This window comes from Drosophila obscura, unplaced genomic scaffold (genome assembly GCF_018151105.1).
Source record: "Drosophila obscura isolate BZ-5 IFL unplaced genomic scaffold, ASM1815110v1 contig_9, whole genome shotgun sequence".
NCBI lineage: Eukaryota > Metazoa > Arthropoda > Insecta > Diptera > Drosophilidae > Drosophila > Drosophila obscura.
In genome coordinates, this window is record NW_024542883.1 from 4,043,568 (window position 1) to 4,068,974 (window position 25,407).

A 25,407-nucleotide genomic window follows, 5' to 3' on the forward strand; every position below is an offset into this window, starting at 1 on the left:
AACCAAACAAATATTTATGGTCTATTTATTTAATTACGAATGTGGCGTGAAGACGGTCTTGGACGGTGTCTGGATATGCGCTAAGATATATGTATATATGTGTACACATGTACATATACAGCATAGTATGGATGGATGTGTATGAGCAACTATTACACGCTCGTATGATTTGTCGTTTGGCTCGCACGCAAAGTTTCTTATTTGTTTGGTTTTTGCGGTTTTTTCTGTGCTATCAAACATGCAAACATTGCGAGTGACGTGATCCAAGACCGGGGCCCAGGGCGGAGAAATTATTCAACAAACGGGAGGACCGCTGCCGGTGTCCGGGTACAGGGGAAGATTTTCAGTTGAGGTCGATGTGATTGAAAATTAAAGGAAAGTCTGAATGTTGAACCGAAACTTAGGGATCATTAGTGGTCAGACGATTTCGCATTGTGCGACAAGGGAATTACAAATTAAATTAAAGAAATTATTCCCAAAGAAAGTTTCCTTTGATTGCTGTCATTGGGGTCAAAAGTGAATCCCTCATTGCACTGCTGCAGGTTTTCAGCATCTAAACTGCTACCCAAGTCAAGCTTTTAGTACTGATTACGTGCTATAATCCAAACCCGAAATGGTAGAATTAATTGAGCCTAATATGATTAGCAGTTCATATAAATTGAAAGCTTCTAAGAATTTCTACAAACAGAATAAACCAATTAACACTGGAACTACATTTCATTTGAATTCATTTTTGTCACGAAGAAAACTACTTAAAATCATTCTCTTCGTACGACTAATGAAACAACTCTACACCTTCCCTGCATCAGAGCATTCCGGACCAGAACTTTTATGTTCCAGCTATTCTCTGGAGAGCCATGGACTGGAGAGGTTCAGGTGTCCGATCCAATCCGATAAAACAAACCGAACACACCTCGAACGGTAAAGTGAAGCCACTCTAGTATATGTTTTCACGATGCCCCGAGTAAAAAACAAATTCGCCTTTGCTTTGCGTGTCTGGCCAATTTGCGTGTGGGTCTCAATGGGTTCCGGAGGTCCAACGACGCTGATGGCAAATTCCTGTGACGGCCTCGACATATTCGGCAAAGGTCAAACCAACACACAAATTTATAGACTAGTGTGTGGCCCATTATACCCGTGGTACAAGTATCTCGCAGAAAATATATGGAATGGATGGCGGTGGCGGTGGCGGTGGCGGTGAACTCATTAGGATGATGGTCGAGTGGACGCTGTCGGTCGCCGCGGGCCAATTATTGAAATTAAAAGTGAATTCATTTGGCAATACCTAAGTATGAAATAGTTCACTTTTTCCGCTGAGCCAAACAGGAAAACCCCACCAAAAATTTGCTCACATGTGCGGACATCGCGCGTGATCTCTCAGTCTCTCTGCGATAATGATTATGATGATGGTGGCTAAGGCTTATGGCCGGACTCTGGTCAAAGAGGTGCGCCAGACCAACGAACAGTGATCGTGAGTCGGTGGCCCACTTCAGAGGCCATTAGTGGAGCTGTACGGATTGCATAACAGTCTCGGGGGGTATAGAAAATCTTACCCAGTCGTTGAAGCCCAGCTTCGCCAGTTCTTTCTGTGTGGTCGGAGACGATTCTGAGGCCTTGATCAGCTTCTCGGCACCTGTGGCAGAGAATGGTCCATCGGACTATTAGCACCCTGATTGTCGAATGATTGATCCAAGAGTCAAAGACTCACCATTGTTCAGGACTTGCTGCAGGAACACGCGCAGCTCTATTGTCTCCGTTACCAGGGCTCGGCACACGGCCTTATAGTGATTGTCTGCTAGTGCGGGTTTCTGCAGGTGGTTTCTGCAGGTCTGAAACGAGAATGTGATTAGGTGTGCGATTAAACGGGCGAACAAACGATTTCAAGACGGTTCAATTAGCGGACACCTTCCTTCTGAGTTTCAATGTAGTTCTGTAGCTCTTTGAATTTTGTGACTTTACAAAAGAGTGTGGAGAACAGAACTGGCTATTAATCTTTATAGTTTTACTGGTATTTTACGAGTAATTTGATTAATTTTTAACTAATGATTTTGGAGCTACTACTGTTTTGTAGAACTAACTTTAAAAGGGTAATTGTTTCCTATTCCTGACCTATTGTTCATGGGAACTCTTTAAAATATTTGCATACGTATTTTATCTGCGTTAGTTCCGCAGATATGTACACATATGTATACATATGTACTATATGTATGTAAATACGAGCATGCAGCCATTCTTTGTATAGATAACTTCGTTTCGGTTTCTAGCCAATTTCCTGTCACTTCTCATTAAAACAATACTAAATACAGACAAAGGAAATGCAGAAATATAGAAACAAGAGATAATAAAAAAAGAATTTAAATTAAATTAAAAGCAATAATTTTATCTATAAACAAATGTAAATTTAACTTTTAATAATATTAGTGCAACTTTATAAAATCGCTATCTTTAAGTTTTGGGGGGTTCTGCCATAGTGTTGTACGTACAGGGAAAATTTCCCCACACCACACCGGGGGTTAGAAATATGAAATATAATATGAAATTTTAATATTTTCACTTAGATTTTAATATTTATGCCATTGATTTTTATCCAAGAGTGGTTGTATTAAAATTGAATATTTTTCACTTAAATTTTGATATTAATATAAAAATATTTAAATTTAATATATTTCATATTTAAATTTAATATGTTTCATATTTAAATTTAATATGTTTCATATTCAAATTTAATATGTTTCATATTTAATGTTAATATGCTTCATATTTAAATTAAATATGTTTAATATTTAAATCTAATATGTTTGATATTTATATTTATATTCATTTTTAACTAATTGGTTATTATTTTGCGTACGCAAATTACATTTCAAGTCCTCATGGTGTGAATTGGTTAAAGTTTTCAACTAGAAATAATCGCAACATGAGTAGGACTGCATTGGTTGTGATTATGCCCCTGCGCTAAGATAATTTTACTGTGCATTCAAGGCAGCAGCAGCTGGAACTAGTTGGGAATTCGAGGGACATAAAAAAATAATATAAACATGGGGAAGTAGAACAATTTTGAAATCAAGTCATAATAATATTCAATTTAAATATGAAACATATTAAACTACAAATTTAATATACATATTATAGTTATTTTGAAGTGTTTTGTAATATTATATATGACCGTATTTAAAAAAGCATTTTTAATACATTTATATTTGAATCAAAGTGAATTCTATTAAATTTTACTATGTTTGTATTTAAAAATGGCATTTTAAATTCAAATATGATTGTAGTTATTTTTACTATGCCTTTTTTCTATCAGTGCAGATGCAGATACTCTTCCACTTTTCGCTTGTGTGTTAGAAAAGGCGGACAAGGGGCATGGATTCTGGCAGAAGTTTGCTCACTGTTGCCTGACAGCAATGTGTCAATTCTGTAAAGTGGCTCATTAGAGCTGGAGCGGCCGCTCGGGCACCTCCCCCCGGGGCGCTCGGACAGAACGAATCGGACTTGGACTCAATCAGCAACGGTGTGAGGTTTATCACACGCCCCAATGCCATGGGGCCAGGCGGCCAAGCGGCCAGCGATGATAGCTATCGTCAGCTGGATGCACTTGCGCCCCGGAAAGGGGGAAGGGGGAAAGGGGGAAGGGGGAAAGGGGGAATGAGAAAAATTCCAGCGACGCATTTGTGTGTGAAATCCAGTGCAGCGGAGAGGTTTCAGATTCTAGCCTGATGTGATGGTTTCCTTGTGATTACGAAAGCGCCTGTCTTTATGGTTATTTCGGTTATTTAACATTGCGGCTGCGAGTGCAATCGAGAAGCGATTGGAAATTGTTTTCCAGTCACAGTCAGGTACTCGTAATCCAAGTAGAACCTGGGCCATGCTATGCTTGTTGGCTGCGGTTAGCCGCGATACAGATACAGATACAGATACTTGACTGCAAGACTGCACAGAGCCACATGTATCTCGCGGATACTTTTATTTCTTAGCTCTGCCTCTCTGTCTCCCCTTCTGCCTCTCTGGCTAACTGTAACGCGCGCCAAACAAGTTTTCCCACACGACAGATCGATCCACACAAATACACACACAATATATATACCATATATGTATGTAGCATATAATAGCATATATATAGGATATTTATATGTCAAATGTGCTGGCCAAATGGAGCACTTTGAGCCTGGTCAAAAGGTCAGCCCGTGGCGCACCCCCTCAGACTTATCTGAGTCATGGATTTGCGAGTATTTTTGGCACATCATGACACGATTCGATCTCAAATGTCAGATGCCGAGCAGCACCTAAACTGAAACGGAAACTGAAACCCAAACCCAAACCCAAACCGAAACCGAAACTTACCTCGATTATGTGCTCTAGTTCTTTGGTATCGTTGCGCTCCTCCTCCGCCTCGTCGTCCCAGCGCTTGTCGCCCTCGTCGATGCCCTCGTCGATGCAATCCTCGTCAGTCTCTGCAATAAACACAACAACAGGGTCAATTCGGTTTCTCCCCTCCCTTGGGATATCTTTTCATAGTTCAAGTACACATTTCTGTTTCATTTGTGTTTCATTTCGTTTGATTTCATTTATCAAAGTTTCGTGATTCATGGCAGGAGATCTGGGAGGGAGACCTTCATCTCGCTTTCAGCTGTGCAGCTGTGCGGTTTGATAGAATGGGGTTTCCGCTTGAAGGCTGCTCTTCGATGGGGGAAGGGGCCTTCCAGTACAGAAAGTGACTCAATCCCACAGAATCTTGTGTGAATAACTACATACATATGTATGTATTACATCACTGCGATAAATGAACAAAGAAATGGCAAATCTACACAGTTTTGCATGTGAGAATCGCGTTCTTTCCCGATATACTCGTAGAGCTAAAACCCCAACCGATCGAAGTCTCACCATCTGCTGTCATAAAGTTGAACAGATTCTCGAGCTCCTGCGACATCTGGCACTCCTCATCCTCCGGCAGGTTGTAGTCCAATGCGGTGTACACGATTTCCGCCATCTCGCTGATAATCTGCAGAGTAGAAACCAAGAGGCAAATTTAATGTTAAAATATTGAAGTATCGCTCAAAATACGTAGTAGAGAGAGCAAGGGTTAAGGCCGCCGTTTGAGCTCAACGAGACATCAAAATCTGCATCGTGTAGTGCAGTTAACCCCCCCTCAAGTGCCCGAATAGGGTCTGTCCGAGTGACTGCGGCCTGGGGGCCTAGGGGCCTCGGGGTAGGCGCCTTGACAAACAAGCTGTTCAGGCAGTTCATTAAACTGACACTCTAATTGGAGTTGAAGTTGACGAAGCTTCGTAGAAAAGCGACACACTGCAACAGCAACAGCAACAAATAAACACTAATTGTTGTTGTTAGCAGAGAGCTGGGAAGTTTGAGCCCGATCTGAAGCTAAAGTTCAGGTGCAACAACAGAGAGAGAGAGAGAGGGAGAGAGAGAGTCAGCCAAAACGAAGCAACAGCCAACAGAAAGCAACAACTTCAAACACCCAAACCCAAACCCAAACCCAAACCCAAGTGCAGTGTCAGCTGTAAATGCTTCCCCTGCTACTTGCCCCTGCCCCTGCCCCAGCCATCGGCCGTGTCGATTCACTTTCACTTTGGCGTTGGCGAAAACACTTGCCGAAAAAAGAGCTATACACAGAGTGTTAAGACATAAACTGAAGAAGTCGTTAAATAATAATTCGCAGCTGCCTGCTGCCTGCTGGCTGCTGGCTGACAGTGAACCCGAACCAGCATCAGCTCCATCTCGACGTGGATCGAGGCGACGCCCACACACCTGGCTCGCCCGTTTGGCTCTTTGCGGGGCGTTATGGCATAGCTTCCGATCTCATCCGTCCCCCACCCCTGCGGTGGATCTGCTCTATTCGTGCTGGTCACATGGGTTTTGTTTTTATTATGAAAATTAAATGATAAAACATTGTGACAGCTGTGCATTCGATTCACTTGGGGCCCAGCCAGGCCAGGCCGGGCCGGGCCTTGGGCTGACTGGCATTTCTACTGCCACAGGCAGAGACACAGAAATGAGACGGGATTGGGACTGTAGCTCTAGCCACTGAAGAGGTTGACAACAAATGTCAGTTCTCCGTCGGCCCTTACATCATTTGCAGAAGAATTGCAGTGGCAGTGGCAGTGGCAGTGGCAGTGGCAGTCGCAGTGGCAGTTGCAGGCGTTGAGTAGTGGAGGGGACACGCAGACATAATTAATGGGAAAATTATGGAAGAGGTGCAAGTCAAAAGGGGCACGTTGAATGCAGGAATACACTTTCTTCCGAGCATCCAATCTCACCGATTCGAATGTACATATGGGACAAGTGGAGACGGGGGTTAGCAGAGAACGAACGAAATAATAAGCCAAAGTCCCCACCCCCCAAGTGCACCTGCTAATCAGTGTACCCCATTTGTGTGCATAATTTCTGCAGCCTCATATCAAGCGACTTCTAAGCAGGAACCATCCATCATCGGCATCGACTCTTGAGAAGTTTCCCATGCAATTAGCAGAGGGAACAGCACAACCAGCCGGGATTCGGAATGTGCATTGTTGGTCACATTGTTGCAACCACCAGAGTGTGGAAGGGGGGGGGGCAAAGGCAAAGTGTAATACTCGTAGTAATATGCCAAAGGGGAGCCGCCGCAGTCGTTTCTTGTTTCCCACTTTGCATGTACTCGTACTCGTACTCCTAGTCGTATCCAGTGCAAAAAGTATAGGTTTATGGGGTCTTACATTTGTACATAAATGTAGAGGGTGCGCCCCTGTTCCCAATCCGCCAATTCTCACCAAACTAGTCTCTGGAACTGGCTAATATCAAAGTTGAAAGCTGGCAACATGCAATGCGGCAATTATAAGACAGTTTCCAAAGTTCCATTTCGGCTGGGACCACAGCCACGGAAACAAAGGGTCTCCACCCCCACCCCCAGTCTCCGTCGTAGTCTCAGTCCCAGTCCCAGTCCCAGCCCCAACCCGCCTCTCCATGGGCGCAGGGTTGTCGTCGCCATTTGGTGCTTTGCCGCCTGTCAATCTTGTCAGTTTAACCTTTCGCCTGACCTCCACGCCTGAGGAGTTCCTTTTGGGCGGGTATTCTCATTTCTCTCTCTCTCTCTCTCTGCCTGGCTGGTGCTGCCTTTTTTGGGGCAAGTTGCAAATTACTTTATAGGAAAGGCACAACAAATGCAGGACAGGACCATTGGTGGCAAGTGGCGAGCCAAAGGAGGACTGTCTGCTGAGGTGTAAATATTTGAGTGCACTTTTGCACTTTGGGGCTGGCTGTTCATGGGAGTGTCTGCCTGGCTTTTCCCTCATTTACTCTGGCCAAGTTCGGTGCCAGCTGGGGGAGAGGGGAGAAAGGGCAGTCCAATCGAATTTCCTTCCTCGACAGCCATCCATTATGATGGGATGGTCCATTGTCTCATGGGCATCTGCAGGAATCATAAACTCTCTGTCCGGGCCCTCTCTCTCTCTCTCTCTCTCTCTCTCCCTGTACACGTTCGGACAGGTCTCCTACTGTTTGCCCACTTGACTTGACCATTTCCTAGTCGAAGAAGACGGCAGTCTGTGGCTGTGGCTGTGGCTGTGTTTCTGTCGCTATCAGGATTCACATTTTATGCAATTGTTTCCATAGAAAGAATGCCGTGTATAAATACACTCTACACTCTATACATACATATACATGCATATGTATGTACATGCATATACCCAGTACATGCAGCCTACACACTTGTAGCTCTCGAGTTGGTGCAGTCGGTGCAGAGAGCGGCTAGACTTGGCTCTGGCTCTGGCTCTGACTCTGGCTGCTCCTAGCTCTGGCCTATCTGGCCAGTCGTGATCAATGTTGGCAGCAGTAGCCGCAAAAAATGCGACGCCAATGTAAAGCAGCATAAAACGCTCGCTCGGATCGTTCAGATGGGGTCTGGGAGCCATCTGGCAAGGGGGGTTTGGTCTGGTCGGTTCGGTTCGGTTCGGGGAGGCTACAACGTTGACAAGGCGACGCTGGCGACAACGATTAAAATCTCTGGGGAGACCTGAACACACGGACACATCGACAAGGGGGGGAACATAGGGGAACGGGGTAGGGGTACGGGTACGGGTAAGGGGACACAATGAGAACTGGAAATATTTTTGTAAATTACAATGCAATTTTATGCCACACAAAAGGTTTAGTTTTTGCTTCTTGTTTTTTTTTCTTTTTCTTTCAGTTTTCAGAGTAAAGTTTTTGTTTGTCCATTTCTGTGTCTGTGTCTCTGTTTGTTTTGCTCGCTTTGGTCAACTGCTGGGCCCATTAAGCACTTTACATTGAATGTGGCAAGATCAAAGTGGCTGAAATTTATGACCGCAGATACGAGTACTCGTACAGAGATACTCTCTATGCCTGAGCCTGTGCCTGAGCCTGTGCCTGTGCCCAAGTGCAGGCGCTGACCAGACCTGGGCCAGGCCAGTGGGTTGAAGGAAACAACCGGCAGCTGCCGCTGCTGCTGCTGCTGGAGCTGCTGGAGCTAAGTCTGATGCCGGAGCAGGTTATACAATTTTAGATTTTCCAGTTTCTTTTTTCTCTTCACAGCTTCACAGTTGGCCCGCTCTCCATCGGACTAGTTGGCTGACAGGGGTACAGGCCATGAATGACAGGGGAGGCAGGGGAGCCGATAAAGGAGATGGGAGGAGAGGCCAATGAGTATGCATGTTTGACCCAAATTCAGGCCGAGAGCCCCACAAGAGTGGGTGGGGGGGAAATATGGGAAATACTTGTTTGAATATGAAAGATAGTGCACAGGCGTACACAGCGAAAAAAAGGGAGAAAATATATTATAAACTACCATCTCGGAATATAATAATTAAAATATAAGCCGTGAGTCCATTTAGCAAGGACTAAAGTCAATATCTTGACCCAAGTATAAAGAAAAACTAGCCTATTAGTTGAATAGTATGTAAGTAAAGGGTCAGATGATCAGTCAGCATTACGGTACATTCGGGGCATTAGCTTTCATATTTCAACAATAAATTGTACCTATGTACATATATATGTATGTATGTATGTATGGTCTATGGGCATAGGTTTATTATGTCTGCAGATTGTTATTGATTTGCCGGAGTGAATCTTTTGCTGAGATCTCCCCAACTAATTAAAAATATTACACACAATTATTGGAAAGATTGTTCAAGTAAAACAAATGGTAAACATTAAAGGTTGTTCCATTCCACTTCTGAACTGAAAGATACGAAATACAAAGATTTGTGTCCGCCAGAGCCAGTTTTCCCTAAGCAGTGTTTTCGCTCAGTGCAGCACAGTGCAGTGCAGTGCAGTGCAATATGTCATCCCACAATTATGTTCTCATCTTATCAGGCAAGGTGTCTGCCTAGCGGGGAAAGTGAATGGGAATGGGAATGTGAATACGAATACGAATACGAGCATAGATACATACATACATACATATGGATGTATGTATGTGTGAGCGAGGTGGATGTGCAGGTGAAGGAGTGCTGGGAGTTGGCTGGCTATTGGTGGCGGCTGGCTTAAAATAATATTTGCACATTTTTGCCGGTACGGGACCGCCTGCAATCAGCCCCGACATGATTATCGGGCGGGCCTCCCCACCAGACCCCACCAACCGTTCCATCCCTGTGGCAGCTCCGCTCTCCCCGGTGGAGCCCTCGGTATTCTCTCGTCTTTTGCTGCCTTCGCCTTTGTCACCCGACGACTCGTTTGCCTCGGCCACTATTGTGTTTGTTTCGGCACAGACGTGCGAACTGGGTTAATTTTCTATACACATATAAATATATATAGATACGCATACATATACATATACATATACATAGCTGCGATCTACGCTATAGCTACGATTGTACTGTACGATGTCTTGTGCGAGTAAACATACCTAGGCTAGACTACAGCAGTGTTTCACACGATTCGCGATTCGCGAGTCGCGAGTCGCTATTCGCAACGCGCTTGCCACAGAAGCAAAAAAAGCAACAACTGTGAACAGCAATAATTTCACATTATTCACATTTTCTTTCAATGTTGGCAATAATACAATATCTGCCCGAACTGGCACTATATGTGGTATGAAAATCGATGCAATCGTTTTGCTAAACACAGGAAAGCAGCTCTGCGCGATCGGTTTCCCATGGTGCCCCATGGGAACCAGCCTCTCGTTTGCCAGCTGCCGGCTTACCCATCGATCAATACCGAAGACTGCCTGCCATCAGAACGCCTAATGCAGTTCCGGAAAGTTCAAGATCGGATCAGGCCACCTAGAAAAGCCTCTCTCAAGCACTCTCACACATGGACACGACGAGCACTTAGCGCTCGCACACAAGGAGGCGGCTTAGATGGAGAGATCGGATGGATTGCGATCGAAGCCGAGGCCCTACAGCCAGATACGAGTAGAGCAACAGCCAGATCCGATCAGGCATCGCCATCAAAGTTCCCCAAGCGTCAAAGCAGACCCGACACAACCGACACAACCGACAGACGCATCGATAATAATCGATGAACAAGTTTTGGAGTGGGAGAAGGAGAAGCAGAGATAGAGAGAGAGAGAGGTGAGAGGTGGAACATAATCCCTAGCAGCATTATAACGGAACCCGAAACAAAACGCTAATTGTACACGCCTCTAGAACATGACTCAAACTCAAACTCAAACTCAAATCAAAGAAATAGCATAGCCGAGGGGTCTTAGCCTACAAAATGCTATATATCAATATTTGGGCATCTACGGAGTGGGGAGTGGGGAGTGGTGCCGCCTGATGGGGGACTGATGATGGGGACGGTGAGATAGCACAAAACGCTGGCGTTTAATTGGGTAATTGGCTCAAGTACCGTACGTATTACCACCAGCAGACCAGCAGAGCAGCAGACCAGCAGACCAACAGAGCAGAGGCCCAGCCAAAACAGAAATTGAATGACTCGCGCACTCGCACATGACTGCGGAACCGCATTCGAAGATCGAAGTGAGGAGGAATCAAGCAACAGCCACAGCAACACCAAACACCAAACTCCAACTCCAACTCCGACTGAGCCACAACTCTACAATAATGCCACAAAGGCAATGTGCAAGTGTGTAAGTCGGGCTTATGAATTGGCCAAGTCCGTGTCTGCTCCAGCCTCTAGCCTCCAGCCTCCATCACTTCCATGGCGGACAGAATAGAATGGTCCAAACTCGGGAACAACTCGTGACTGGCGGCAACCAGTTGCTGCCTGCTGACTGCTGCCTGCTGCATGCAGTTTCCCATGACGGTCCAAACTGGACGTCAGCAGCAGCAGCAGCAGCAGCAGCAGCAGTGTATGCAGGTCCCGAAAAATTAGATATATACTCATACAATATATATGCACATATACGAACGTACAGTATATACTATAGGAAAAGTAACTGTTACTCTCCCAAGTGAGCCAGCAACTTGTTTCGCGTCTTCTCTCCATTTTGCTACAAGAGTATTTTACTCTTAAAGCTATCGAAGCTTGGATACCTCTTCATTGGGGAGAATTCCATGGAAGAATAAACAAACACATCTGCAACTTCCCTTCGAAGATATGTACACAAGATCCTGCGGGGGCTTGTGGATTTCTCAGCCCATCCCCGGAAAAGTACCTTAAAATGATTGCTTGTAAGATATACTCTATACTATACTATACACTCTTTTAATCTGTAATTATTACACCTCTTCTTTTTGTGTGAATTAAAATCATATATTGGCAGATAATTGTTAATCTTGAATAAATAAATAAAGCAACTGGCAGCCAGCAGTAAACAGAACTCAACATCAAATAATCATCGAATGCTACTTTCTAATTGTTTTAATACCTATGTAAATTAATTATTGGAGTAGTTAGTTCGGAGAATCTTCCACAGAAACATCTCCATGGTTTCTTTTATCCATCCATCCTTCCCGCTCCATCCATCCAATCGAAAGGGTATCGGGAATAGAAAAGACTGGTTCGCGTTTGGAGTGCTTTTGGGCCTCAAAGTGGCAAAGCAATTGAACAAGCGAGTATCTATGAGTGAGCCTCTCTTTTTCTCTTTCCCCTCTTTCTATCTCCCTCTTTGTCTGTCTGTCTGCCTGTACTGAAGTTGGCTTAGAACTCGGTTTGAGCTCGGGCTGGGAGGCTGCTAGGCCAGCCCCTTGAAGTGATGTTTTAATGAGTCCTTTATCATGTCCATGTGGCATGGCTTGGTACGGCATGGGATGGGTTCGTTTGGGATGGGATTGAATGGCAAGAATTATGGCTTCATTGTGGGCCACGGCACGGCACGGAGACCGATTCCCACAGTTTCGTTTGCATTTATTCTAATTTCGAGTGTGCACACACTTGAGCGTTTCCACAGATTCTCGAATTCGAATTCGAATTTTCCAATTCTCTTGTTTGCCTAACGGTCCCTGGGGGCGGCCAGCGGTGGCAGGCGTCAAATATTGACATGCATTCAATTTCAAATGTTTGCCCGATGTTTGTTTAGGTGCCCAAAAGTTTTCCCCAAACGTGGCCCGGCCATGGCCGCACACAGCGATTTCTAGAGGTGAAGCTCAAGCTGGAGCCTAGAGCTGGAGGTGCTTATGGCGATGGTGGTGGCATAAGCATGGGAATGGGGCATGGGGCATGGGCATGGGCATGGGTACGGCAGTGCATGCAATTAAAGACGTCCATAAATACAATTGCTCCGAAGAATCAGCACCAAGTGCCTGCCCTGGCTCCGTCTGCGACTCCAAAGACAATTCCAGTCCAGCCGCTCCAGCCAGCCATGAAGTTTGCCTCTTTGCCTCTTTGCCTCTGGCTGGCCAGGCCTCAAGCCAAGCGCTTCCCCATTTCCAATCCCATATCGCATATCCCACTCCCATTGCCATTCCATCATCATCATCATCCTCCTGCTCAGAACCGACAACGTTTAGTTGATCGACACTTTTATGTTGACGTCGTGCGCGTTGTCATCGTCATCGTCGTCGGCGTCGGCGTCGTGGCAGTTCTGGTGCTGTGCCTGCCACGCAATTGATTGATTCTATAGAACAATGGGAAATGGTAGAGCGATGCGCCTGCGCATGCGCCTTCGCCATGACTAAGGCGAACAGCCAGCATCGAGTGGCACAGTGGGGCCATGTGACGCTCTGAAGTGCAGAATGTGATGGAAGCCAGTGGCTATCTGGGATCTCCGGTTGATGCCAAGGCAAGAGACAATTACATTTCGATGTTAAAAGTATGGAGATAATAATAACACTCGTCCTACTGTGCCAAGTTCCGTTTATTATAAATGCGTATAAATAGCACAGAGCGTGGCCAGAGCCAGAGCCAGAGTCAGAGCTGGAGTCAGATGGAGAGCCAGAGCCAGAGCCAGAGCCAGCGACAGAGAACCAGAGCCGCGGCCAGGGAACCAGACGAAGCATAAAACAAACGGCGAGGCACTCAACCAAGTCGCCATCCAGAGTGGAGCCGGTGGCAGAGCGAGAGCCAGAGTCAGAGCCATGCGGCTCGGCTGCCATTGTTTTTGGAGCTACTTGTACCAGACAGCCAGCAGTGGCAGCAGTTGTTGCCACTTGCAACGTTTTTTAGATGTTGCTGCTGCTGCTGCTACTGGAGCATAAGGTACCCCCACCCGGACGAACCGAACCCATAAAAGTACAGGCGGGCCAGTTAAATGGAACAGGTAGGCCAGTCAGCCAGCCAGCCAGCCAGCCAGCCAGCCAGCCAGCTGTTCACGCTCTGAAAAAAAGGCTATGACTTATTTCAGCTTTTATTTGCCGCGGTCTTAGTCAGAATGCGATATTGGGGCACCCGAACTTGAGTCAGGTCCCAAAGTGTTTCATTTCAGGCAAAATATTTACAGTAAATAATTGTGCACACTTTCGGGACTCGCTTGAGTATTTGCTCTGGCAGACAGACAGACAGACAGGCAGAACCTTGATCTGCGCCGAGGTTTGCATTGCCTGAGTGCCACCCAATGCTGTGTGCTGTGACTTAACTGAGGGTACATTTCGTATATTTGGCGTATCAATGACCAGATGGTTGCCTCATTCTACGCTCAATTTAAATTAAATTTAAAGTTTGCTGAGCATTACCCAGCCTACACTTTCCTGCCCGGTGTTGGTTGGTGCTGAGTGCTGCGGAGCGCTGCAGAGTGCGAGTGCCATCCGATATCTATGACAATTTAGGCCACGGCTTCTTCATTCCGTACTTATCTACTTCGGAGATATGGAAACTCTTTACACGAGACTCGCAGCCCTGACAGCCAAACGGGGTTTCGTATGAAAATTGTGGCTTCTTATACATATTTTTTGTTTGTTTAAACTTTAAACAACAAGCGATATGTAAGGTCGGACGATACTGCCTGCAGAGGTACTGAGTTTCACAATTAAATGGAATCAATTATATACATAATTTAGTTACATTTATTAACCTCTACTTGAGGCAGGGCAGGAAAGCTTCACGTTCCGCAAAAAAATACTCTGAGCGCCCTTGGGTGGTAGGAATCTCATTGGAAGTTTGTGCCAAACCCAATCGAAATTAAATGAATTATGCCCTGCCCTGCCCTGCCCTGCCCTCAACTCTTTGGCAATTCGCCCCTTAACCCAATTAAAGGAAATTAAAGAGCCTAAGAGCAAAGCTGTCAAACACAGTGAGTATCGTGTGGGAGAAGTAATCCTATTTGGCGGACCTCAGACTTGCCCCAACTTCTGTCGGATCTGTGGGGAAGGGAAGGGTGGCGCGGGGCGGGGCGGGGCGTAGGAGCCGCACCCGAATCTATATTGGAAAACCATAAACCAATTACAGAAATGCCCCTACCATTCGATATACGGCATGCGATTCCCCCCTGTGAACTGTCAAGCGCTTTATTGGTTTTTCCTGCATTGTGAATTTAAGTTCAAGTCGACTCCCCACGAGTGCTACGTACGGGTATTTATGGCAATGCAAGCGCGCAACAAATGGAGCCGCGCCAGCCAAGCCCTTATCCATGACGGTGGAGATGGGGAGTGGGGGGAACTTTTGAAGGTTTTTCTCTCTCTGTGTGTGTCTGTGTGTGTGTGTGTATTTTCCCTATACGCAGTGGAGTGTGGTGAAGCGCATCACAAATTGACTCACCATCCCCGCCGCCCTCCCCCCCACCAATCCGCGATATGGATTACAAATTTCTGGCGACCTTAGTAGGTTGACTTAACCGCAGAAATTTGCCACACACTTCCTAGTCGCAGCTGCCCCCCCAGCTGCCCCCAGATCCATTTGGCTGTCATTCAGTCAGTTAGCCAGTCAGTCAGTCAGTCAACTGCCTCGTGGATCACGAGCCAAGCTCCACGAGCCACGAGCCCGGAAAACCAGGAGGCAGTGCCGCCTGGTGGCACTGAGCTCTTGATGAAGTCTTCTGCGGTTAGTGGGCTGCCAGCTGTAATTTGTATCTATAAACACATCTCTTTTCTACCTCTATCTCTATCTCTGTCTCCGTCTCTAGCCAATACCAATTTCCCGTCCTCGTATGATCATCAATTTTTGTACTTTTGCATAATAACAGCCAGCGATGATGTCTGTATGGCCGTTGTATCACGCTTTGTCATATGATAGGTGCCATAAGTTCCGCATCGCTTTAGTCGGTCCTTTGGGCAATTGCATAACCCCATAGATAGTTACTTAAGGCATCTCTTCCAAAGTACTATCTCTGTCTCTGTCTCTGTCTCTATCTCGTTCCCTCCCTCTCTGTGTCTCTCTGGCATGGGAAAACTATATAAATATATCTATGGCTAGAGCTGGGGACTGAAAACAAAGGTCAAACATGTTTAAAGTGCAGTTCGAGCGGAAAATGTCACTGCACGCGCTGTCACTCTTAACTCTTAAGTCTTTGCCTGCCTTTGGCCGCAACTTTGTCTGTGTCTGTGACTCTGTCTCTGTCTCTGCCTCTGCCTCTCCCCATGCCCCTGCCACGTACCACTACCGCTGGCAATTGTTTTTTCCACTCAATTTCAATTGTTGTTCGCCCGTCTGCCCCCCTCCTGCGGTGCGACTTTAAACAAATGAATATTTTTGCGCACTGCAGTCTCGCACTCTCAACGCCCATATATACATACATATACATATTTTTTGAGGGGGAGGACTGACCTTACAGCCCAAAATCTGCTGCCCCCCTGATAATTTGCGATTGTTGTATAATAATGTCCAATTGGAGCTTGTTTCAGCCGATGATGGGCGAGTGCTGATGGACCTCTTCACTCAGATGATCACATTTGTGGATGGGGGATGGGGAATGGGGAATGGCGATGGCGATGGCGTTGACTGCACTAATTGGTGATCATCTGTAATGGGCATTCTGTTGGTGTATTGGCGAAATCGCTGAAGACCCGTAGTCGGCACGGTCGTATCTCTTGAGGATAGGAAAAGTTAAGCTGCACTATACAGGGGATATACATATGTAGGTACATGGGTTGTGCAGCTATGACAAAGGTGCCTGTAACTCAAATTTTAGATCTTCCAAGTGCAGAAAGGAACTTCATCTGTAATGCAGATAATTGGCTGTCTTTAGCAATTCCTTCCGGGTCGGAATTCACATAGAAAATCTATATTTCTGTCGAGACCCCGACCCGGCCCCGAATTTGATGAGTGGTGTCTTGTACGTAAATTAAAAGAATTTTAAGGTTACCCCCAGGTCGACATCGACATTCAGAATGCATTGGGGAAGTTCACATGGAGCGAACACAATGGAAGTGCCTCATACTCGTAGGGGGGGCAGCCACACCAAGCAGGGGGGAGCAGGCAGAGAGAACGTACATAAGGAACGAGCGACCTCCATTGAGTGGCAGCAAAACATGCATATTTCTCACACACACACCCATTACATGGAAACAATCGCGGCAACACTTAATTGAAAACGGCATCTGGCAAGGGGAACAGCCACTGCCACTGCCGCCGCCACCTCATCCACATGCACATCCCCATCTGTTGTGGTGCATCCCCATCCCGTCCAACTAAAAGATACATTAAAAATCATCAAATGTTCAGGCGTAGAGAAACTTCGCGCTTCCATGTTACGATCTTCTGGGCCCAAAATGCAGTTGGTAGTGCTGTTGCTGTTGCTGCTGCTGCTGCTGCTGTTGTTGCTGCTGCTGCAGATGCTCGTTGTTTTAATTACCTTACCACCGATTCAAGCCTGCCCCCAAACCCGGCAACAACAGCGCTACTAACGATCATCATGTGAACTCTCCTCCGAAGCGGAGCGCCTGCGCATTTCCTCCGCTGTTTTGCTTTGGCCTGAGCTTGGGAACCCAACACAAAACACAAAACAGAAAACAGAAAACCCTCGAGTGCATTCTTCGTGGGCTTTTCTGAAAACACTTTCGCATCTCCGGTTAGTGGCGGCGGTGGTGGCGGCAGCAGCGGCGGGGGAGAACTGAAGAGTTTTCTGGGCATGTTGAACATCTGCTAAAATCGCCATAAAGCCGTTGTGCGGCTCTTGGGCCGCCAACACTTTCACACATTAAGCTAGGCTAGGGGTCTCTTCGTCGTAGTCAGTCGTAGATGTTGTGGTGGTTGTACCTCATTCTGCTTTATGGCCTGTTAAATTTGATGCGAGCCCCGACCAAGGAGGGGATTCCTTGGGATGATTGAAAACCCGAGTGGAGTACGCCAGCGTATGAATAAAGAAAACCAATCATAGGGATCTCTCTGGGTTCCCCACATACACAAACACATGAAACACATGAATAAAACTAACATTATGTCCGATATTCTGACGATCGGATGCCGGACCGCTACTTTCTTTGGAGCTCGAAATGGAAAATGGAAATTGGAAAACTCCATTCTCCCAATGGGAGCCAAAGATGTAAAAGAAAACATTACCAAGAGAAAGAAAACTACATTTGCAACGTCTCTTATTCCGCCTTCCTACTGTTAGATATTTAAATACGAGAATCGACTGCAAATTGAAGATCTGAACGATTCTTCTCGTAACCAATATCTAGATGCCTTCTGGGTGAGTTCTGATTAGCCGAGCCGTCTCATTCTGGCATGATTATGGATCAACTGCACATATTAAATCACGCGAAAGTTTCAGTATTTTTCTTTCGATTTTTGGTAGAATATTTCTTTCAATCCTGGTTTGTTGGTCCTATAGTATTGGACTATTCTACATTGGATATTACTGGCTTTTCAATTCATCTAAAAATCAACCATTTAAATGGGTTGTTCGAAAGGAACGGGGCCGTTCGCTTATGGGAGATTTTTTGACAACAAATCAACGCCTGAGTATAATATAAAATGGTTAAAGCCATAGAACTATATGGGAACTGAAGTTTGGTCTTTGATTTTACGTACCAGAAGATCCACCTGATGGGAATGCCTAATGACGGACACTTAGCCGTTCTTTTCCGCTTTGATCTGCCCTGCGTTCTTTTATTCGAAATCCCATTTCACGAGACCGAAATTCCCCTTTCTATTATCATAAATCATTAGAACTTAATTAAAACTCGAACCGGAACCGCAGCAAGACCAAACATGACCATAGGCACATAGACAATCCGTTCGCTCGGAATGAACTCATTTGAGCGAGCTTTACGAGTCATAATTCTAATCTGTAATCTTTAATCTGTGGGCACTTAAAAGTCCCCATCCCCGTTGACTGTTACCGTCCGCAGAGACACGTGAAAGATTTCAAAACTGTTAACGGACGGGGCGGCGGTAAAACAGAAAAAATAAACAAATAAATACGAGCACATGTCCAGGGCATAGGAGGAAGAAAGAGCGGTCCAGTACCAGACCATGGCAATATCACTCACCTTTCGATGCGAGACGACGAGCGGCGTGTGGTGCTGATGATGGTGGTGATGATTGTTGTTGTCAAAGGCTGTGGAGTAGACGAAAATGAAGTGGGATTTTGATTACAGCATTTGTAAATTTGTAAATTTGTAAATGAATAATAATACGCCATAAATATGGCTATAATCCGGGGATTCGGTTACAGTTTACAGTTGGCGGGAAATCATTTGCGAAACCATAAACGAGTCAATCGCAATTAAGCAGAGCGCAGAGAGCCAAGCAACACACACAAATTGTTCACCTTTCCAATTGCATTTTAAAATATGCAAAAATTTCGAAACCCCCTCCCCACCCCACCGCTGCCGTCGTACCGTACCGTACGAGTGATCTATTTTTTCCTGGCCCGGCCTGAAACTTCCGCACTCTCTGGCCAAGCCCCGGCAGCGGGCGCTGCAAAAGAGCAAAAGAGCGGATAAAAAACACAACAGAAACCGTAGCTGAAATGCTCGTAACAAAACCTGGAACGGGTTCAGCAATCATAAACTTGTTGTGCAGACGGACAGGACAGATCAGATCGGGACACGACGGGACAGAGACGCTGGCAGGTGACGCTGACCAACAGCATTTCAACGGAAAATTGTCAATGAACAACCCACCAAGCCAACCGACCCGCCCGAGCAATTGTATTATAACTTATATCTCTATTTCTGAACACTCCGATACAGATACAGATACAGATACAGAGACAGACATACATATGTACATACATACATACGTACGTTCGTAGGCATATCCATAACGCGCTTTGGCATTTTGTTAAACAATTAAATGCAATTTAACAATAGCAACAACAACTTTGAAAATAGTTGACTCAGCCCCGGGCCAAGGTGCTTTCAGGCTGGGTTTCAGTTTGATTTGCTGACCGGCCGGCTTTTGATTACAAACTGCCCCGCGACAAAGACCAGTCCCGCGCCACTCCCCGCCGACGAACTGGCCGGTTCGTGGCAACATGCTCGTATTGTATCACGGCCCAGCAATTCCATTTTGTGGTTTATTAAGCGTGACTCGTGGACAACAGTTCCAGCAGGTACCCAGACAACAATTGGAAGCCGACAATAAATACATCAAAAGTGGAGTAAAATATTGCCAGTTATTGGATCTCAATCTGATTTGCTTAGAGTTTGTGGAATAAAATTCATGGGACAGGAAAAAACACATTTCCCACTCTAGAAAATATCCACAGATATTTTATAATTCCCCCGAAGATCCCCAAAATACAGTCCCACATCCATCCTGTGGGAGAAGTAGAGTTACACAATCGGAGGGGCACATAGTGCTGTGATTCATTCAGCAGTCCCGTGAATTACCGACTGATCTTGGCCCCTTTGGGCCCATTGTGTTGGTTCCGCATTAAACTTTTGAACCTTAAAAGCAGGTTGAATGGAGTCTGATGCTTGGTCTGCGGGTCAGACAACCAGAACACAGTTTTCGGAACCAAAAAAAAAAAAAACATCGCGCAAAGTAAGAGATGAGCTCAAAGGCACAGCATGATATCATTGTGATGTTTTATTGTCTCCGGCTGGCTTGTCCATCACTTTCGCAGGAAATGAGGCAAGCGCAGGCTTCGGAAGAGCCAACTCTAGGGACGGGCCGGGCCAGGCCAGGCCAGGCAGGTTCAGCCGAAAATTCCACCATGGAGGAGACTTTTGGCAGATGGGCATGGAACATGCCGCGACTTATAATTAAATAATAAATTTGAATGCTCGAAAGCAGGCAGAAAGGCAGCCAGCCAGGCGGTTCCACTTAATAATTAATTGACATTTAGCAAAGAATTTCAAATGTATGGCAGGCTGTCGAAATTCGCACAATTTGAGTTTTATTAATGCTTGATTTATGGGACAGGCGAGACGCTCTTTCCCCTTTTCGGGTACCCACTCAAGGCTCGAGGGCCTGGACACATGTGCTACTGATTGACTTTCGAGCGTTACAATTTGAATTCTTATCCAGAGAGCATCCAAGTCCGAGAGCGAGCGAATCGGATTAGACCCAAGCGCCGACATGTGTGAACGATTGTGAACGGGCTAAAGCCGCAGATCTTATATGGCGACAGGCTCGAGACCCTCGTGAGATAGATCACCTCAGATCTGGTTATTCATATGAGACTAGATGGAAGGAGATAATCCGCGACAATAAATATTTGACTGAAGGGAAATGGTCCGGTGATCGTTGCTCAATTCTACCTGACTTGTGAAGAGATTGAGAAATGCAGAAATACTTCAGATATACCTAATAAATATATCTAGGGGTTTATCTGGTGTTAAGAAATATTCTGGCTGTAAATCAGATAAAAGAATGGTTTTACCCATTCGAAAATCTTTTATAAAATTCATTAATCTACCGGATGAAATTATTTGACATTTAAAAACCGTTGTAGAAATGCTCTTAGCACCGCAGCCGGTGAAAGAAGTGATTGCTGAGCCAATACTTAAGTTGATGACTGTAGTTCTTATGTATCTGTATGTATGTATTATTATTAATATCTAAGGTTAGACCTTTCTTCAGTTCTAAGTGATACCTAAGTAATCAGAGACCTAGAAAAACAGTGATCACCGAGTTGAGATTGAATGAAATTGTGTTGCCTCAACGAGAGTCTGTTTTATTTTATTCTGGGTCAGCCTTTTGCTGGGGCTCCGCATGTTTTTGCAATACCAGTAAAAATGAAAAAATAAAATCAAATTTTGTTATCTGGCGATGAATCATCGGACGACCAGTGCGTCAATTTCCAGTCGCTTAATTGGTGATCCAACACTCGACCCAAGAGTGCCTCCAAGAGAGAGAGAGAGGATTCTACACGTATACCAGCACACGACTGAGTATCTGTGTCTGTACTTTGTTCGGTGAAAAACATAAAAAGAAATTGATTAACTCGTTCTGATAAGATTAGATTGCTTGAAAACGGCTCAAACCGCTCAGTGCGGACCATTCGCTTCGCCTCGAAAGTCTTTCCACGGGACAGAGAGAATTGCATTTCCGATTGGAAATATTGCGAATAATAGGAATGGGAATGGGAATGGGAATAGGAAAAGCTGTCTCAGGGTCAGACAATGGACTCAGACTTTCCTTTAGTCAAATCCAATTTATAATAATAAAGCCGAGCCACTTGGGCTAACTGACTTTCAATTGTTTGCTCTTCCTGCCCCTGCCTGCCCCTGCCCCACAACAATCTTCCACCTACAGTCGCTCCCCATCATCCCGCATCCACCACCCGCCTCCTCCCCTTCATCAGGTTCAATAGAAAAGTATCAACTCTTTTTTTCGTAATAAAGTTTTATAAATGTGGCTGGTGGTTGAGGTGGCTGCTGTGGCGCTTTGGCGCTGTGGTGCTGTGGTGCTGCTGGAGTGCATGCCTCTGACGGTTGACCAAGTGGCCTCATGGCAATTTACTTTCTAATGTCAGGAGAAAAGTCATGTGCATGTCAACAGCAAAAACATGAGGCAGAGACGAAGCTTTTCTTGGATATTTTATTTAATATTTGCACTTTTTATTTATGATTTAACGAAATTTATAGAAAATACGATATCTATACAGATTTCTATGGTCTATAGCGCAGATAACCTTTTTCATTAATTAATTAAACAAAGCTAGAGAGAGGTGGAGACGTGGAGAGACCCGATGAGGCGTCGACATTCAACAAATCGCAATCTTCGCTTGCGTTTCCCACATTTTTGGGAGCGTTGATGGAGTGGAGTGGAGTGGAGTGGAGAGTGGAATGGAATGGAATGTTTGTGCGGTGGCATGCGTCTGGGGACTGTAATTTGCGTTACAACATCTTTAAGATATTTATCCATCAAATGCGGGCCATGGGCTGTGTTGATGAGTGCCCAAAGTCCTCTGATTTTATTTTTTCTGTTCGGTTACAATTAGCTGCATGCCGCCTCTTCCCCTTCAAATTATAAACCAATTAATATTCGTGAATGAATAATGAACAGGGAAGTGATAGATAGTCCGCAATTAACTTAATTACTGGCGTTTTGGCTTTCGGAGCGATTACTAAACCAATTTACAGATGATCGAGCGGAACAGAGTTGTGTAATTTTACACAATTTATTGTGGGCCTAGAACGGAACGAGCGAACGCTAATTGGGGGGGAATTACATATTCTCACCATACACGTACATACATATGTAACCCTGAACTGTTGAATGCTTTGCTTTGACTTCGATATCGGTGTCGGTATCGGTAACGGGGAACTGGCTCTTTGAATTTGGGGCATCAAAAACCACCCTTATCACCGAAAATTGAGCGGAGCAGCGATGTTTTTGCAATTCGCAGGCATTCTCTTATGCAGAGCAATGGGACATTATTTATTTATATTTACAAAAGAATCATCATATTATCGATTCGCCTTCCGCTTAACATCTCCATGTGTACATCCATCATCAAACCAATCTGAGCAACGATAATCGTTTCATCTGGCAAGTTCCCAGGCATCGTATGATTTAACATCATAAAGAGAGTTTGGTTCGATTGTCTGGACACAATCCTCTGAATGGCATTCCGAAATATGACAGAAACCACAGAGCCGATCGATGCCCATTCTTCAATTATCGAACACTCGGATGGTGGTTGCATAAGGCAGACTACGAGTATACCCCCCAGATGTGGGTTGTGGACACAAAAGGTTCCCCCGAATAAAGGCCTGGGCTGGAGCGCTTTAAATGTCACTCTTGCTTTCATCTTTTGTTGATGGAGCGCCTGCCCTGCTCCCGAAGCAGAGAAAGAGAAAAATTATAAATGTTTATGGCCTCCGATTCGGAATTAAAGCAGACAAATAGACGAACAAATTTGTAAAATATGCAGACTATGCAAATTTGCCAGCAAATTAAAATAGTTTCAAACTGAACCACAACCAAAGCCAAAGCCAAAACCAAAACCAAAGTCAGTGCCAGACAAACAGCCACCGAAGATACTAAGGCCTCCTCCTCGGCTTTATATATATGTATGTGTATGTGTATCTGTAACTCTGGCGGTGCGCATGCGCATACAGCATACTGCTCGTCAACAGGTTGAATTGTTGTTTATGGCGATATTGCTGGTGTTGTTTTTCACTCGCGCCGCGCCGGCTTTGAGAAATGTGAAAGATGAAAGCGTAAATGCTGATTAAAGATTGTTTCTTTCTATATGCATGTATTTATATGTACATATGTATGTATGTATGTATGTATGTATGTATGTATGCCGCATATATAAATTTATATTGTAATTTTAGCATCGTGTGGCAGTATGTAAAGTGAAAGAGCCAGCAGCAGCCTCCCCAGTCACTGTGCCACAGTCACAGTCAGATTCAGAGTCAGTCAATCAGACGGTCGGTTAGTCGGTTAGTTGATAACAGCGATACGGGGAGAGACAGCACCCGCTGTCTGCTGTCTGCTGTCTGCTGTCTAATTTCACAGTCATCAAGTCGAGTCAGCTCCAGCGAGAAAGCGAGAGTCTCGATTACAGTTTAGTCTCGCCTGCGCAGTCATCGCGGCTCCATGCAAATCTCCATGCAAATCAAGGTGAATTACCCCCAACCGAAGCAATCCACCCAAAGTAAATGTGTCAAAAGAAATAAGATCGCTGCATCCACGGAGATGGTGGCTCTTCGAATGGGTCTATTATATAGTTGACCGATTTTGAAGGTTGCCTTATTAGGCCTGTAATTAATTATTACCTCATTATGTTATCATTTAGCGATCCATACACTCCCCTAAGATGGACACACCTGAGATTATATTCATCCAAATCCATCTGCTCCTCGCTCTGGTGGGAATCCAGAGATTAACGCACCTTTTTGAGCATTTTCCAGAGGGAAGTGTGAACCACTCAATGTAGTTTAAGTGGCTGCCTGCCATTCGACGCAAATTTATTTCGAGTCAATAGCCTGGTCTAGCACACATTCAAGTCGATTTTTGAGCAAATAGTGTATATATGTATATATGTATGTATGTATAACCGATAAGATAAGAATACGAAAAGCAACTCTTTCGATGGCGCATTTCTAGTTTATGGCTTTGGGCATTTGCTTCTTCGATTGCGTTTAATTGCATCAAAATTTATTTATAATTCAAAGCGTACGAGCTCGAATAAATATGGAAAACTGCGGACCTTGGCCGGGCATCTATCAGCTGGAGGTGGTGTGGTGGTGGTTTTCAGGGACACTCGAATCCGTTAAACCCGAACGTGGGTCCACTTGTCGGCAGAGACCCCACACACTGCCACACATTGTGGCACTGGCAAGTGTCATCGGAACAAGAGATGAAGCGAAAAGCAACAGTTTGGATTATCGTTTGATTTATGGGACGGACCAACGGACGCACTTTCAAAACAAATGTCTGACAGAGTCCGGAGTCCGACCTACGATACAACGTTTAAAAATTTCATTTAAAAATGCAGTCCGTCGCCACACGAGAATTTCGTAACAGACGACAGATGCAAACTGCACAGGTGGACAAGTTTATAGGAGAGGCCCAAAAAAACCATAAAATACAACAAAAACCGAACTACTTTTGGGTCTTTTCCGCACGAGTATGTGGAACGGGGGGAATGGGATGGGACTGGGACTGGGATTGGGTTCAGGTTCGTGCTTATGTCATTTGCTGTCATTATGGAAATATTATTATATTAATTTGACCCCAAAACTGGAGCACCACCAACAATAGGCAGCA

The 25,407-nt window shown here is 45.2% G+C and overlaps 1 protein-coding gene across 3 annotated transcripts in view; it reads right to left on the reverse strand.

Annotated features, from left to right (window-relative positions):
- Window positions 1–25,407, reverse strand: part of LOC111080561 (protein spire) — a 43,348-nt gene that overhangs the window by 12,517 nt on the left and 5,424 nt on the right. For all 3 annotated transcript variants that reach the window (XM_022376243.2, XM_022376244.2, XM_022376247.2), the window contains exons 2-6: window positions 18,720–18,787; window positions 4,885–5,002; window positions 4,345–4,454; window positions 1,709–1,829; window positions 1,554–1,633 (exon numbers count right to left, since the gene is read on the reverse strand). In XM_022376243.2, the coding sequence (XP_022231935.2) occupies window positions 1,554–1,633; window positions 1,709–1,829; window positions 4,345–4,454; window positions 4,885–5,002; window positions 18,720–18,787 (497 nt within the window). The remainder of the gene's footprint in view (window positions 1–1,553; window positions 1,634–1,708; window positions 1,830–4,344; window positions 4,455–4,884; window positions 5,003–18,719; window positions 18,788–25,407) is intronic.